This window comes from Hyperolius riggenbachi, chromosome 5 (assembly GCF_040937935.1).
Source record: "Hyperolius riggenbachi isolate aHypRig1 chromosome 5, aHypRig1.pri, whole genome shotgun sequence".
NCBI classification, from domain to species: domain Eukaryota; kingdom Metazoa; phylum Chordata; class Amphibia; order Anura; family Hyperoliidae; genus Hyperolius; species Hyperolius riggenbachi.
The window spans coordinates 114076458-114094558 of NC_090650.1; the positions used below are offsets into that span (position 1 = coordinate 114076458).

Below are 18101 nucleotides of genomic sequence, written 5' to 3' on the forward strand. Positions count from 1 at the left end.
CTGTATGCTGGATGTGTGGGGCACAGTCCTCTGTAGTAACGCCCACAGTGAGAACTGTTCTCTGTAAATGTCATTTTCTTCATATAAAACATGAAAAGATGAAATAAAAGCCTTTGTATTACTATTCACTAGTAATTACTGGAAATATATGTGGTATTTAGAATTTTAGTTAACTTTGATAGTTGTCCTTTAATAACACACTTTTCTAAGTCTAATACTGGAGTCATCAAAAAATGTTAGCTTAAGAGGGTCAAATATTTGGGTCGACTTATACACACAGTCGACTTATGTACAGGTATATATTAATTTTTGATATGCAGCACTTTGATATAAAAAACAAAAAAACAAAAACAAAGCAAAAACATCTAAAATCTACCTTTACACAAAAATCGAATAAAAAAATTAAATCATATATTTCTTTTAATCTGAAGTTTAGGTGCAAATTGCATATTTACCTAAGAAGAGGGAAGCCTCTGGATCCTAATGAGGCACATTTTGCTATCCTCTGGCCCCCCTAATGCCAAGCACGGATCCTCCAAAGATTACCAACAAGGGCTTGTATGTTATCTGATCGAGGCCACACTCCTCTTCATGCACGAGCATGTCCATAATGCTTCTGCGTGTATATGGCCATGCCCTGTGCAGTAAGTTGGAGCCGCCTGTGCAAGAGCAGCACCATACTACTGCGTGGGTGCGGTCATACAGTACTTGTGGGACTGCAGCACAACCATGCTTGTGCCACAAGAGGAGCGCGGCCCCGATCAGCTGGAGTGTCTTGGTAAGTGGCAGAGGGCAGCATGGGAAGCCTCATTAGGATCCAGAGGCTTCTGTCTCCTTACATAAGTATGTGTTTTTGAACCCGAGCTTCGGCTTGGGTTCTCTTTAACATTTTCTCTAATCACATTCACATTTTGCCATTATGGGTGTCTAAATACTCCTTAAAAATGAGTCTGGGGAAGAAGTGTTTTTCTATATTCATATGTAAGATTCAGTTTATTTTTTGACTTGCTGTACAAACCATTGACATTGAAAGAATTTACATGAAATAACTAGAGAATTATTATTATTATTTTCTTCTTTACAAAAGTCAAGAAGTCCATAGTTGAAACGTATAAATGAGTAGTTTGAAATTCAGTTTATTTTATCCACAATGTTTTTTTTTTTCTTTTCAGGAAATTCATATAGAGCAGGCAGCCAGTTGCATAGCATGGCAGAACATATTGGCTGATATAACTGTTTTTGTTTGCCTGACATGGCTTTTAGATACAACCACAACAATTGGGTTAAATTGATTGCATATTGGAGTTATGAAAACTAAGTTATAGACCATTGGCATTTAATAAAAAAAAAATCTAATTTTGACAGATTATGCAAATACACAATATAACTTTGACATGAAAAGTTCGGACATATAAGTGATGGTTTTTGAGTTTTCATTTTGAGTTCATTACAATATTATATTTATCTGTCTAAAACGTGAAGAATGGATATCATCTCCTGTCAAAAAAAATCCAATGTAACCTTAAACACTCTGCAAAACTTTCCTCCATTGGCTACAATAAGTTGTACTTGGGAACATGAACGTTCATTAAAAGTGCTATTTTTTCTTTACAAATTAAGTGCTTTAGATTTGAAAGTTCGTTCCCACTGGGAGAAATATTTTACAAAGAATTGATGTTTTTGCTTAGTAATGATCCTTTGTCAGAGACCACTTAAAGACATTTAAAGGTTTATACCACTCAAAGCAGAAATATATCTTAAGTAACAATATTAAATCCCAGCTCCAACCAACACTTTAATGTTAGTTTTAAACCGGGGAAGGGGTAGAAGCTTTTGTTGGATTGTCAGATTTGTATTATTATCCGAGTGACCATGTGAGAAATTATATTTCCATGACAACCATGTTGTTCAAGTCAGAAAGAATAACCAGGCAGTGGTTTGTAACCATCCCCCACTAAACTCAAAAAGTGTAAGTATTGGCAGGTGTCCTAAGTATAGAGGCCCCCTTACTTCCTATCTCTGGTGACAAAGGAAGCATGGGTAGATCCCACCACCAGGGATGCAGACTGATATCCAGGCAGATGCTCTAAAACTTCACTTTAACCAAAACTCCAAAAAACATAAGACAACAGCTAACATTTTCACTTTCATTGTCATGTAACAATTGTGCTACTTTTCACAGCTCCATCTTTACCATGCATTATTTAATAGGGGCTAAAATGCACATTTCTAAGACCTTTCTACTCAAAGCAGTTCTTATATGATATGACATTTGCCTGAGGCAGAAATGAACATGATGGGTTATTTTGAATAAGGCTGGAAAGAACACAGTTCTTAAGCTAAATATTAAATGGCCATAAATTGGACAGCCTGCTGCCCAAAAGTACAGTAGTCGTGGGTGACTGAAATAATCCAAATGACTAGAAAGTAATACTTATTCATTTGGCCCTGATTCTACTGAGAATTTTAATGTTTCATCAACTACGGAGTGAGGGCCAGTGGGGAGTTGGGGGGAAGGAAGGGGTGGTGGAAGGTGTCACAGGAAGTGTTTTAATATAGTATGGGCTGGATGGACTGTAGGAAAGTCAAGAATTGTTTTGATATCATATCATAAAGTTATTGGACTTCTTAACAAAACCTGCTGGTGCACTGAATATCCTGAGGTTAGCGGGGGCATCTGTGGAATTATCTATATCTTCCATAATATTGCTGGATCTTTTGTACTTCAACAAGACATGGGCCCATACGCAATTACATTTTTTCCTGAGTTTTCTCCTAAGAGATCATTTTCAACTTCTGTTTAAAATAACTTTTCAGCACTTTGCAAGTGAAAAAGTACCAAGCAGCTGAAAATGTACTATCAAAATTATTTTGAGCATTTTTGCGCTTGCTGGTGGTTTAATAATCATTTTATTGGCAAGTAGGGATGATCAAAGAGATGCAAATTCTCCCGAGTTGATGCAAATTTTTATGCAAATGTGTGCAGTTTGAAAATGGACCAATCAATTTAAACCCAGGTCCTTATTCAAGCTGCATATATTTGCATACAAATTTGCATAATTTCAGAAGTATCTGCATCTCATTGATTATCCCTATTGACAAGTTGTAAAAATATCACCTAGTAGAAAACTCAGGCGCTAAAGTTAATTGCATATGGTGTGATCCCAACATACATAACACATGACAGGTTCCCCACTATGAGCTTTTTTCACTATTATTCAGCTGAAATGTAAAAAAATCATTTTTGAAATGTTGATCTTGATGGACCCATACCTTGCCACGCAGAAGAAGAGCAGAAGATTAGATTTCAGTAAAGCAGGTCAATAAGCACCCATCTGTACCACCAACCCCCCCCCCCCCAATCCCCCGAATACTTGTATATCCCACGTCTTCAAATTTGCTCCAAAAAAATAAGCGAGGAAACGGCCTCTGAGTATATCTACCTCTAGAAAAAAAAAAGTCATGATGTATAATGCTGGAAACTGCACATACATGGCTGGGATACTACATAGCAATATTCAGCAGTAGGTGGGTGATGATGGTGTAGATCTTCATTCCAAGTGAGTTTTCAAAAATAGATATTCAGTATTATATCATGAAAAGTAGAGGATAAGTTTTTTGGCCTACAGAAATCTTGTTATACTGCATAGAGAGCTTAACCACTCGAGATGGGAAAAACTAGAGATAGGTGGAGGCGCCTGAAAATAGAAAATTTGGGTGTACACACAGGAACACTATACAGTATATATTTAGGTACATAGAGAGTAAGAGTCTCCTACCTTCAAGTAGTAGAACTAAAAAAAAAAAAAGTTCACGGTATAACTTCTTAACTTTTTTTTGTACTTTCGACAATACATTTCATGGCAAAAGCCGCTTCCTCAGGTCAATAACTGTGCCTCCCTCAGGAGTATCAGTTAGCCTCATGACTACCAAGTACCCTATTGGATGGAAGATCTACACCAGTCATAACACCTATCGGCAGTCAAGTGCTCTTGCTGGATGCTATTACATGCTGCACCAGCCTACATTTTTTTCTACAGATAGGTACAACCAGACGCTTATCTCTCCTCCCCTTTTTGTTTCTCCTACAGATTAGCATCATCTATCCTACCACAATCCTACCATAATCTTCCCTTACTCACAGCTCTCAGCTGCAAACCATGGGCATTTATTTTCCGACCTCTTTGTTATTTAAATTTATTTTGACACCAAAAATTCAAAAAATCTCTTGCATTATCAAGCAAATATCTGCGTTTACAGTAACTTATTATGGTTTGAGGATGAGGCAAAATAAACCCTGATGTCTGTACAATAAAAAATACTGTAGTGTTCAGAAATACATTTCTAACGGCCAACAGAGCATGGTTTTATTATATATATTTATATGTCTCACACACACATATTAAAGCTCAGCTATACGACTGAACACCTAATCCCATCAATGATATAAAGACTATACTGCACATCTGAGAATTCATAGATACTTTGAAGTGAATGTGTCTTGTATGTATGATTGTGCATAATATTCTGTCTCAGTCTTGATCCTTAAAAATTCAGTTTATCAAAAACTCATATTTCATTTTAATCTTGCTAAATATTTATTTAAGTGCTGTGTGCAATTTTGTTCCTGCAGAAAGAGGTGTTGCAGAAAGCAAGCAAATCCACACCCATTAAGACTGAAACTAATTCTTCTCAATCAGTCACAGTAGCTTCATGTCCTGGTTAGCCACATATTTATTTTTTGTACATAGAAAAAAGAACTTTATATTAGGATTCTATTTTGTATAATAAAGACTTTTTTGTGATAATTATAGTCGCAGCTGATTGGTGCTTTCTTAAAGGGCCTCTTTTTTCTATGTACAAAATATATCTTTTTTGACCCTAGCACACTCAGCGTTTATATATAGGAGTGCGGATACCCTCTTTTTTCCACATATTTATTTTACCATTGGATTTCCTGGACATTAAGCTGTTCAATAAAAAAATGAGGCAACTGTAGCATATTTCTAATCAGAATTGGCATGCAGCCGCCCACTCCCTGCTGCACCTCCTTTCTAGTTCAAATTATAGTGCACTACAGAGGGGTCTTCAGAAGCTTTTAGATATGCACTTTCAGTTTTACTTTTGAAAAAAAGAAATTATATATATATATGTATAAGAATTGGTGTATTTTACGCTCATTTCTGGTGTTATGTGTAGATGACTGAATGCTACCTTATTTCAAAATCAGTTTCTCTCTACTTATGTCAAAGGAAATCCGTTTTTTAAAAACCCTGGAATATATATAAAAATAAAGCAAGACAGCGGGGATAGCGCTGGTCACTTCACCATTATCTTGCAGTTTTCACTACTCCATTTACTCTCCCATATTGATAGTATGCTGGGCTGCCAAATATCAGCCCTCCCCTTTGAATTATGATCATGGTGTTGCCGTCTACTTCTGCCAGTCCTAGCTTTCATGGGATAACCCTAGGCAGAATATGTGCATGCGTGTCTGGCAGGGGAGGAGTCTGCACACCTCACTTCACAAGAGAAAAGTTAGGTGGGAGTGGCAGTAATTGCAGGCTAGTGCTGAACTAGCCACCACGAGTCCTGGTGTGTTTAACTTGACTCTAGTAGGAACTTAATTTACCAATTTAAAGTGACATTCCACTTTCATTCAAAAAGTAAGATTAATAGGTCACTGCTGCACTTGTCTTTTTGTGATGTAATATTATTAAGTTTGAATGATTTACCATAACAAGCTGTAAGGTTAAATTGCACTTATTAGCAAATATGGCATCTGTACTCTCTTTGTGCTACAGACTGCCCAGATCTTCCCACTTTCCAGCAAGAGTAATTAGATGCACAGTGTAGGAGTCTATGGGTCTGATGCACAAACCAATGGAAATATTGCTGTACGCAAGCAGCGCAAGTCAATATTACCTGTACTTATGCCAGTAGAGTACCGCACCTTGCATGATCTGTGGAACATGGGTAGCACAAGCGTGGCTATGGTAATGCCCATCAGGCAAGTAATGTAATGTGCTCTATCATAGCAATGCTTGCACCACCATATACCATGGGTCACGCTAATTGTGCAACGAGAGGTACTCTGCTGGAATCAGTACCGGTAACATTGATGTGTGCTATCTGCGCAAGGCAATATTATCGTACTTTTGTGCGTCAGGCCCTATGCTGTTAATGTTAAACACCTGGAGTAGTGGAGTAACTGGCAGCAGACTTTATCACTCCCATCTGACAGTATGACCATGCAATGGCTGAAATCTGCATACAAAAAAGCAAGGTAAGAAAGACGAAATAACATTTGTTATGTATCCTTGTTGTGTGTAAAGCTTAACTGAAGGGATTGTTCAAGAAGAGTGGCATTTCATTTTGAGGACAGACTAATCGATTTAGCCCGTATAGCTAAAATTTAAAATTTTTTTTACACAGTACCAAAAAAAAATTTCAACTGTATCAAATGGGGTAAATAAATGATGTATAAAAGGCACACGTCTCTGCGTCTCTCCATCTGGTACATACCAGACATAATAAATGCAGCGGTTATAGAATGGACTGTATTTGTTATCTTATTTATTTCTATATATGATGAGTTTTGAATTGTTTTTTTACTGTAAAGCATTTACCAGAGATGTAGTATATGTATTTATATTTATATATATATATTATGTTCTTTTATTTTTGGTTATGTAGTCTATACCTGGGGAACTATTATGCATATATCTGTCGATATGCCAGCTTCCTTTAAAAAAATATACGTCTGGCAGAAAAATAACCCGGCATAACGTGGGACCCTGATTGTGTATAGAAATACACCTGCTGAGGTTCATTGAAATTACACTGATAAACTGGAGGGATATGTGGCACTGAAAATAGTGTAGATTTAACTGCTTTTCTATGAGGCACTGTCAAAGTGTGAAAAATGGAGGAGGTAGAACAGTTTGAAATATGGATGTAAATCACAGTTGAGGAGTTCAAATGCCATCAAGTCATTGCCCTTAAGAGTACAACAGTGTGATGTTACCAAACTGGAAAATGCAATGTTATTGTCACGTGGCTTGTAGCACATGACAATGACATCACGCAAGGTCTTTTCGGCAGAGTTAGAGGGTTTATCAAAATGGCGAAACAATGATGGAATCCCAAGAGGTTTACTTCCAAATACCTGAGAAGGGAATGTGCAGAATTGAGGAACTAGTTCTGTACAGTCATCCTATAAACACCAACTATATAACACACGAGTGATCAATGTCAAATGATACTTTAACGTCCAGTCAGCTTAGCTCACTTCTTTTAGTAAAGAAAAAAAAAGATACTGGGGGAAAAAAGGGATGCTAGAGTAAAAAAATACATTCTTTTCAAGATTATCCTTTTTTCTGTTCTTAAGTATAAAGGTATAATTGTTTAGAATTTTACCATGCTTAAAATCTCTTTACTACAAACCAATCCAAAACATGCTACCAAACCAATTTTTCCCCCCCAAAGCTTGGGTGCATCAGATGCCTTATAAGGGCCTTTGCCGTATGCTTTTTCTTAAAAAAATAAATTAAAAAAATATTATCTAGTGATAAAACCAAATATTAGCCTTGTTCTAAGAGGAAATGGTGCATCTGCAGCAATGAGTGACATCGCTGCCTATAACGCACCACAAAGTGATCATCGAAGTGTGACGGTTGGTAGGGATTTTAGCCGCAGGCACAATATCTGAGAATACCTTTTCTGTGTAGGATCCGTAGTGCTGGTGAATGCAAGTTAATATATATTTTTTCATATTTTTTTTTCATTTTTTTACCTCTTTTTTTTATACAATAACCACTTTATAACTGGAAGGGCTGCCAAACGCTCTGAGGAGTAATGTGTTGACAGCGACTTCAGCACAAAAGGGGTTAAACTTCCACGGATAAACTTCACATCAAAAGGACAGAATAACAAAAACACGATAGTCACGAGTACCCGCATCAGAGGAACATTTTCATCCATGTCTATTCAGAACGGACGAGAACAAAAAAAAAGTGACGGAGGCAATGGAATGGAAGGGGAGACCCCGGTAGTGCTGAGAATCCAGAAGCTCAGTCTCTTCTAATCCTCAAACACTTCCAAGAACAGTGGGGGGAACAGCTCAGTGGGGCACTCCACTTTCATGTGCAAGAATCGGCTGGCATGGCAGGCTCCAATCATGCGGAGGTCCGTGACTTTCATCAGCAGTTTTGGCCAAAAGTGTGCAACGTTGTGTTTCCTGTAATTAATGTAGTGTTCAAAAGCCAAGAGGAAACCTTCTTGGCACTTTTCTATTCTTTCCACGCTTGAGAGACCAGGACGATCTGGCAATAAAAGAAAGAGTAGACTTTGGAGATTATTGCGTATGCAAATAAACATTAACTTTTTACCTTTACAAATATCCCAACAATGCCCTCCTAGATATGTGCAGGTTGTCACGAGGACATCTGCTAAATGTATTCAAAATGTTTCCACAACTGAATTTGCATTTGTGATGAATATTAGCATGGGTATTGTATATAATACAGCAACAAATAAGGCACTGATAATAACTTGCTTTCACGTTTTAACATTGTTGCCTGTCATGTTGCCTGAATGTGATATGCAGGTCATTCGTGCCCATCTGATTCTTTAGATACCTTTCACAGCAACCCGCAAACCCTAATTACAAAAGATCAACAATATGGCCAAGCATGACTGTCCTTTTCAGTTGTGGTATTTCCTCAGGTCCTTCTCTGGTTTGTTGCTCTCAGTTCACTGTGATGAGTAGTCCTAACAACCAATATCCAGGAGGAAAAAAGTAGGGAGATGCTAGGCCTGAGCTGAAAGAGGTGGAATACTATCATTCTAATGTCAGGTCATTTGGATTGTTTGAAAGGAAATAAATATATTAGCCTCCTTATCCCTCTCACTTCAGGATCCCTTTCAGTTACACAGTAAAATTCCCGTTATCTATCAACTTACCGGCATGCCTCAGGGGGAGAACTGGGGCAATACTTTTGCATTTTTGCAGCGTTTACCACTGCAGAACTGACTTACTGATCCGCCAGTCGCCGTCTTCTACACCTCTGCTGCTTTTAGCAGCTTCCCTAGATCCATGTATGGGTCTCACATGACATGCCGGGACACATACACAGAGGACGTCGGAAAGCTGCTGGCGTAAGAGATGAATGGGCGCCGGGAGACTTGGGCGCAGGATAAGGCTGTATATGGCTGATCCTGCTGTCGCACAAGTCCCGGCCATGTTATTTCTATTCCCCCTCCAGGCCGCCATGGATAGTGGGGGATGATGTAATTCAGCTTCCAGCTATTGCTAGAAGGCGAATTACAGTGTTTAAAATATAACTTCAGCTCCGTCTTCTAACGGCGCCGAAGTTACACCCTGTGCGCTGCTATAGCCGTAATTCCTATTACGGCCTATGGTGGTACCGGTTGCGCCCAAATCTCCTGCGCTGGGGTTTTAACCACCCTGGCGTTCTGATTAAATCGCCAGGGTGGCTGCGGGAGGGTTTTTTTTAAATAAAAAAAAAACTATTTCATGCAGCCAACTGAAAGTTGGCTGCATGAAAGCCCACTAGAGGGCGCTCCGGAGGCGATCTTCCGATCGCCTCCGGCGCCCAGAATAAACAAGGAAGGCCGCAATGAGCGGCCTTCCTTGTTTTGCTTATATCGTCGCCATAGCGACGAGCGGAGTGACGTCAGCCGCCTCCGATCCAGCCCTTAGCGCTGGCCGGAACTTTTTGTTCCGGCTACGCTGGGCTCAGGCGGCTGGGGGGACCCTCTTTCGCCGCTGCTCGCGGCGAATCGCCGCAGAGCGGCGGCGATCAGGCAGCACACGCGGCTGGCAAAGTGCCGGCTGCGTGTGCTGCTTTTTATTTCATTAAAATCGGCCCAGCAGGGCCTGAGCGGCAGCCGCTGGCGGTGTTGGACGAGCTGAGCTCGTCCAGACCGCTCAGCTGGTTAAGGTACGTACACACGCACTACTGCCGGCAACGACAGGTCGGATCATTCAGAAACAGCCTTCTCAGTCCGCCGACAGCGCGTACACACATGCTACTGTCGGCTGAACGTCCGCCCAGCGGGAGGGTCTGGCGGACCCGTCATTGCCGGCCGTACTGCGTGTGTACGCACCTTTAGTGTTCGAGCTGCTGGGAGGTACAGAATGTGTAGTAGGTGGCGACCAGAGGATTGGTAAGTTGCTTCTGCTACATGAGGGGGAAGCTAGTGCTATTTTTTGGCAATCAAATAGGGACATTTTAGTAATATCCCTATTTAATCAGTAAAAACTGAATTACTCCTTATGACATCTTAGTGATATAAACTGGGGGGGGGGGGGGGGGGAGAACTAGACTATGCACTTTTTTTTCTCCTAGTACTGCAATGATAATAGAAACTAACAGTAAACAACAGTAATAAATGTTTTATAGAAAGTGTAATTAGTTGCTTTATTATGCAGGTGTTGTGGTCTTTAAAGTGGGTGGCTAAAGGAGGTGGCTAAACAATATTTTTATTGTAATGTCCACCCCCTTTTCCCTGTAGCTTGCCCTGGTGGTTAAGTGCCTCCTCCCTTCTTATTCATAGGTTTCCCTTTGGTCTACTGGTCCCCCTCATCTTTGTAAGTTTTTCCTGGTAGTCTAGTTGTTTCCCCTCTCCTTTTATAGTGTACCCTGATAGCCCAGCGATCCCCCCCCTTACAGCTGACTTGGTAGTGTAGTCCACACCCTCCTTCCCTTATAGTTGTCCTTGGTAATCTAGTAGTCTCCTCCTTCCCCCTTTATGGCAATCTTTAATAGTTTAGTACACCCAACTCTTAGCTACAGCTTTCCCTGCTAGTGCAGTACCACTGCACTAGCAGGGAAAGCTATAGGAAAGAGTTGAATGAACCAGGCCTGGCTTAATGACATCAACAAGTCAGGACCCGCTACATGCAAGTAATAGGACGCTGGCATCGGAACAAGGCTTGAGAGACAGCCAATTGACACAGGAAATTGGTAAGGTGAGAGATACTTACCCAAAATCACTTCCTTTTGCCAACCTCTGCTAAAAAGGGATGGTATCGAATACCAGGGTGTCATACCCTGGTTAGTGCCCTAAATGTTGCCAGGTGTGTGCTAGCATGTGTGCTGACCTCATCTAGCACTACAGACTAATATTCACGTCCTTCTTCCAAACCTAGTGGCAGAGAGGATGTGAATAAACTATAGTTGCGGCAACAAGTGGTTAAAAAGAAACCTATACCAGGAGAAAAATAAAGGTTGCCATTTGCAGCTTCTAAAAATGTTACTTGCCTGGCTATCAAGATGATCTTTTGGCTTCAGTTTTTTTGAATTACTGACCTAGAACAGGTATGCAGCCAGTGAAGTCAGAGAGAAATCAGAACTCCTGATCTGCATACAGTGAATCTGAAAATATTAAAAGTACAGGAATCAGTATGAAGGCCAAGAAACTAGCACTTTTAATAGAGGTCAGCAATGGCAACCCTCCATATTTCTCTCAGTATGGTAAACAATATGGAGACTGCTATTTCTATTACGTTTGAAAAAATTCATTACTGTGTAGAAAGGGAGGGTGAGTAGACACCCTGTAAAGAGAAAACACAGAGACAACTGGAGCCCCAGTAGATGTTAGCAATGTAGCAATATGTTACACAAGGGTCTAAATTTGCAATGTAAGGAAAAGTGGTAACCACAAAGGGAGGCTGCAAGAGGGGAAACCAACCACTAAAAGCAGGTGGAGATGTATAACTCGACTCCCCTTGGGTATCCAGGATAAATGGATGTGGTTGTACTCCTCATATAAAAACAACTACTGGTCCTGATGATGGCAGCCCCCCAAAGGGCCAGAGGTCACCCCTTCAAAGGAGGCTGAACAAGCACAAAAAGTTGCCACCACTCGTTATACTAAAGTATAGCAAGCACTGGCAAAAAATCTTTAAATGTTCCACAGGGGCTCCCGATTGGAGGATTCCTATTGTAAATTTTAAATTTTGAATCGGAATGCTGAATTTTAATGTAAAACTCGAAATTCAGCACTCTGTGGAATTCCATTGCTCTTCCTATTGGTTACATTATACTGGAGTGCAGTGAATCTGAAAAGAACATGGAAAGTGCCATTCAATATGTTTTCAATGTCCGGTGTTGAATGCCACTTTGCAAGTTTCCCATATTGCTTTTATGCCCTGGGTCTACTACCGTGCTTTTCTGCAATCAGAAAATGCTAGTGTTTGCAATTAAGCACTCTTAAGGACTAGAGCCTTTTTTTCTATTAGTACTTTGTGATCATTGGGATTGGCTCACAGTGATCACAGGGCTAAGCTGTCATGATGCAGCTGAGGTTAGAGTCCTATCAGACACTGCCGTGTATGAGCACGCCATAGATTTCAACTCATGCTGTCCTGTACAGTTTAAGCACAGCGAAGCATGTTTTGACAATTATGGATACCAACTTCCTTTCAGATCCTATACCCTAATCTTCACCACTAGCTCCTCCTATAGAGAAGACCCCACTTGAACGGGAGACTGGAAATGTCTACCCAACTTTGGCTGCCGCAGGACTTATTCGTACAAAGTATAGGATCTGAAGCCAAGGAAATTAATGAAACACTGAGAGCCAAACAGAGACAAGGTTCAGGGATAAGGCCAAACATCAAACATAGAAGGTCAGAAAGCAGGAACCAGCCAGGGGTCATACACAGAAAATCAGACAGTCAGGTGGATAAACCAGGGATGCGACAGGAGCATATTCAGTATAAGCAGAACAAGGTTCCAAAACAAGGTCCAAAGTCAGGCAGAGTCATTACACAAGAGCAGTCCGAAATCACACCCAGCAAATTATCACTTTAGCAACTAACCAAAATTATGGTTAAGGTGCACTGGCCAGGGGCAGAGCTTTATTGAGGCGGGGCCAGACTACAAGTAACAGAGTATCACTGATTACTATATTGAAATCCCTCTCTATCTGCTACCAATGCCACCAAAGGGAATAAGATGGGCGCATGGCCATGAGTGCACTTCTAGAGAGACTTCAGCTCATGCACGCGCGTATATGTGTACAGCTATTTGGGTGCTGCACCAACCCAAGAAGAAAGCCTGCAGTTCGGGTCAAATCCCAGAAGAGCCTGATGCGTCACTGGAACGCCAACTAGGTGGGTGTGTTACATTATGTTTTGCAAACAGTTTTCTTCTTAGAACCACTTTTGTGGAGATTTGGAAGAAAAGATCCTGCAGATAGAACTGTCTTTTCCCATCAATTTTTCAAATATTTTTTAGGCCACTGACACTGGGGGAAAGCTTGTCTCCATGATTTTTGCCAATACCCACGCTGCGGTTTTTGTGGCAAAGTTACTGACATTGGGCAACATTGTTTAACAAGAGCATGTTAAACAATGTTGCCCCTCATGTCGATCGTGTGTCGTGTGTATATTACTTCCCATTCGCGCCCGTCGTGTAACACCGCGTGACATAGTGAGCAGGAAGAGGTGTCGCTTGATGACCGTCGTCAAGGGGACATTGCTGGACCCGTCTGGGGGTAAGGATTTTCAACCATATTATCTTTCTACACCTTATTGTTTTTTGTTACAGAGCATCTGGGCACCCATGCATGTCAATGGTATCTTTGGATCCTCTGTGCCACTGCAAACATGAATGTAACCAGCTTGGTCATCTACAGAATACTGAAACTTGGGCAGCAGTAAGGGCCCGATTTCACCTGAGCGGGAATCGCGCGATTCCCGCTCACGGCAAACCGCTACACAATGTAGCGAGTGGCAGCGTTCTCACTGCCGCGGTTGCGGTTAGCGATAACCGCAACCGCGCTGCATGCAGCGGTTTGCCGGCGACGAGCATTCCGCGATTAGCGATCGTGATTAGCGTGCACAACACGCTAATCGCGATCGCTCCAAAACCGTCGCAGTGTCCAGTGATTTTTCCGCGCTAATCGCGGGAAAATCACTCCCGCAAAACGCCGGCAGTAATCGCCAGCGTTCTGCGGTTCTAAGTGAGAACGGGCCCTAAAACAATACAAATGTTACCATTCATACATTAATACTTACAAACATTTCCCCAACTGAAAACATCTAATAAGATTCTTTTACACACACCTGATGACATAAGCAGCACAGACTGCAACAAGGCGACTTCAGTATCATCAAGATTAAATGAAGACAACGATACGCCTAAATCAAATATGGCATCGGATACAACTCCTAGTCCTCCATTCTTCAGCTGTCCTCTTGTCACCGCCATCTCCCCATTCAGCGTTAAAGTCTCACTTTCTGGGTCATAGCGCACTGCAGCTCGGAGTGACATGATCTCCATGCAGCAGCCTTTTAGAAGGATGATCTGATCTTCACATGGCAGCTACAAAAAAAATTAAAGTTTTTTATTAAAGGACCACCATCGCGTAAAAGACAGAATTGACAGGTTTCAGGCCAGTCCATCTCCTCATGGGGGATTATCAGGGTTTTAGTTGCAAAGTCTAACTGGCAAAATATTGTGCAAGTAAGGAGGCTGGCTGGTATCTTACTATTTTGGCAGTTAAACTTCTGTTTAACCTTAACCTTCAGTATAAGTAGATAGGTATAGCTGCCTTTAGTATAGGTAGTTAGGTATAGGTGCCTTCAGTATAGGAAGCTAGGTATAAGTGCCTTCAGTATAGGTATAATTGGATTCACCTGTTTATGTACGTCAGGGGTCACTGAGCTTACCATTTGAGTACCAATAATTAGTTCTAAAGGGTTTGGAATCAATAAAATGACAACAGTGCCCAAATTTATGCACCTGCCTAGTTTTGTTTAAACAATTATTGCGCACTTTCTGCAAATCCAAAAAACTTAATTTTACTTCTCAAATATCACTGTGTGTGTCTCCTATATGATATATTTAACTGACAAATTTATGCACCTGCCTAGTTTTGTTTAAACAATTATTGCGCACTTTCTGCAAATCCAAAAAACTTAATTTTACTTCTCAAATATCACTGTGTGTGTCTCCTATATGATATATTTAACTGACATTTTTTATCGTAACAACCAATGATTTATACAGGAAAATCATGACAATTAACAAGGTTGCCCAACCTTTCGCATCACACTGTAATTCAACAGCAAAGCTCTGTGAATCAGCCCCTTTGGTTCTTTGCCTGAGATCTCCTTTGAATGTTTACATACTCCTTTTATAAAGTGGGCTGTAGCTTCTTACAGGATTCGAGACTGCAGAGGTACAATGAGGACACTTTGCAGCAACTTTTCAAATTCCTCTTTGGAACACTGAGCACAGGTCATGTGACTGCTATTTTGTGCAAAACAAACATACCTGTACCGTATTGCTATTTTTATATGGGCTGCTGTACACAAACAGTTCATTTTCAGTTTACATGCAGTTCTATGTATCAGGTAAGTGAATGGGAAGCTGGGGTTGACCTGTGGTAGAGCTGAACTCAAACTGAACTCTATTTGAAGACAAAGGTCTAGATACACTAGCCTGAAGTGATCAAGTGACATCAAACTGCAGTTACCATGTAGCTGACCTACAGCTGAACCACAGTCAAACTCGTTTTAAACTCATTTTAAAAATAATTCCAAGATCTATCTACACAATACAATGTGTACACAAATGTTCTTCATGCACAAGAAGTCCGGCCATTATCCTTATTTGTGTGCGGCCTCAGAATGGCCATGAGGCTGCTATACTGTGAAAACACTTACCTCACAAAACATAGGTAATTTTTTGGCAAAGTCAACCACTCTCGTAATTGCTGGGGTAATTATTTTTGTAAACTGGCTGAAGGCTTCTAAGTCCACTTTTCCGCCTTCTGGTGCGTTAACTATAGGAGCCTGGCCAATATCTTCTGGCTGAGGTAAAACACAACACACTGTAAGGTCAACACATCTTATCTGGGATTATACTGTCACAAATCAATCAACTGGCACTTATACATGTATATAATGATAAGTCTATGATACTTTTTTCTTTGCTACTAATGTTATATTTCTTGGCTGTACTACACGTCCAATTCACTATCTCATACGTTTATTTTCGTTTGCTTTACCGACTTTACTGACAGGTGACATGTTACATGATGAGATAGACATGTGTATGTACAGTGCCAAGCACACAAATAACTAGGCTGTGTTACTTTTTTTATTTCTCTGCCTGAAAGAGTTAAACATCAGGTATGTAAGTGACAGTTTCTGTCCAGGTAGGGAGCGGGTTGGACTGGGTCTGACTATAGCATAACCCTCATTGATAAGTAATTGCAACCATAAAACACTTTCCTGTCAGTAAATGGCTTCTGAGAGTATGAAAGAGATAAAAAGGGTCAATAATTCATAGTTCTGAGCCCTGGCATACTTAATTGAAGGTGTCATTGAGCAGAGACAATGAAACCGTAAAAAATTAAAAACTTGAATTAAACATAAAATAAAACTGTGGGATATCTAAAAAAAGTCATTTTTAGGAGAAGGAGGACAGATACAATTGTTTTTCTCATCAGTTTATTTTCACCTCCAATGTCCTTTAAAGGGACTCCGAGCAGTGCAGAAACTATGGAAAGATGCATATCATTTTAAAGCTCTCTTTCTCCTCTTTCCAATGATATATAAACCACCACCCTACGTCTTTTAGTTTTCGATATTTTCGCGATTGAAATTGCCGCGGCCGCGATTTCGATCGCGAAAATAGAGAAAACTAAAAGGTGTAGAGCGACGATTTAGGTGTCGCCAGAAAGAGGAGAAAGAGAGCTTTAAAATGATATCCATCAAGCCATAGTTATATTGTATTACACAGGGCGACACTTTCCCCAGTGTCAGCAGCTCCATTTTGCTGAATGCAGCTGCTGACTTTGACAAAAAGTCGCCCTGTGTAATACAATATAACTATGGCTTGATGGATATCATTTTAAAGCTCTCTTTCTCCTCTTTCTGACGACACCTAAATCGTTGCCCTATGCCTTTTAGTTTTCTCTATTTTCGCGATCGAAATCGCGGCCGCGGCAATTTCAATCGCGAAAATAGCGAAAACTAAAAGGCGTAGGGTGGCGGTTTATATATCATTGGAAAGAGGAGAAAGAGAGCTTTAAAATGATGTGCATCTTTCCATAGTTTCTGCACTGCTCGGAGTCCCTTTAAAGGGTACCCGAAGTGACAGGTGACATAAAGTGGCTGATTCAGTCCTGACTCAGACAGGAAGTGACTACAGTGTGACCCTCACTGATAAGAAATTCCCACTATAATACACTTTCCTAGCAGAAAAAGGCTTCTGAGAGCAAGAAAGAGATAAAAAGGGGAATTTCTTATCAGTGAAGGTCACACTGTAGTCACTTGCTGTCTGAGTCAGGACTAAGTCAACCACTTACATACCTGATATTTAACTCTTTCAGGCAGAGAAAGAAAAAAAGGAACACAGCATAGTTATTTGTGTGTTAGGCACTGTACATACCCATGTCTAGCTCATCATGTCACATGTCACTTCGGATATCCTTTAAAGAGAACACGAGGTGGGTTTTAAGAATGCCACTAGGTCACAGAGGCTGGTTCTGCATACAATGACCAGCCTCTGTTACTATACTGTGCCCTCCCCAGGCCCCCCCCCCCCCCCCCCTGCGCTCTGCTGTCCCCCATAAATAAAACCGCTGTGCTAGCGACATGCAGCGTGTCCCTAGCAGGCTGTTTACCTCTGAATGTCTGTCACACCACTCCCCCACCTCCTCTATAGCGCCGCTCCTCGCTGTGTCCCTTCCCTCCCCACTGGATGACTCATCTGTCTGAGTCAGGAGACAACCAGAGAAACAGATTATTTTGATCAAAACTTCAAGGATGACAGTGTTATTGTAAACACAATGCAAGGCTTGGAAGATGCTGCTTATTCTTGTACACAGTATGGAAAGTGAAGAAATGTTTCTAAGAACCCATTTTTCCAGTTTCATAGCACACAATGTATTCAGTAGCTGCTTTCATCAGTATTTCATGAAAATAACCGTTTTCAAAGATTACCTGCATAACCAGACACAAAAACAAAATATTTGGCTGATAGAGTACTGCCTATAGTCTGAACTTGGTTGTTTATGCTCATTGTTACCTTCCCCCTAAGCCCCCTCTCTTTATT

The 18101-nt window shown here is 40.8% G+C and overlaps 1 protein-coding gene across 15 annotated transcripts in view; it reads right to left on the bottom strand.

Moving 5' to 3' along the window:
* Positions 1–1120: 1120 nt before the first annotated feature.
* THRB (thyroid hormone receptor beta) overlaps positions 1121–18101 on the bottom strand; it is a 479584-nt gene continuing 462603 nt past the window's right edge. For 13 of the 15 annotated variants that reach the window (XM_068236158.1, XM_068236162.1, XM_068236155.1 and 10 more), the window contains 3 exons: positions 15704–15850; positions 14099–14357; positions 1121–8324 (listed from right to left, as the gene is read on the bottom strand). In XM_068236158.1, coding sequence (XP_068092259.1) covers positions 8083–8324; positions 14099–14357; positions 15704–15850 — 648 coding nt within the window. In that variant the 3' untranslated portion in view covers positions 1121–8082. Of the gene's footprint in view, positions 8325–11288; positions 11403–14098; positions 14358–15703; positions 15851–18101 lie in introns of all 15 variants that reach the window. The other 2 variants (XR_011020803.1, XM_068236153.1) reach the window with 2 other exon arrangements.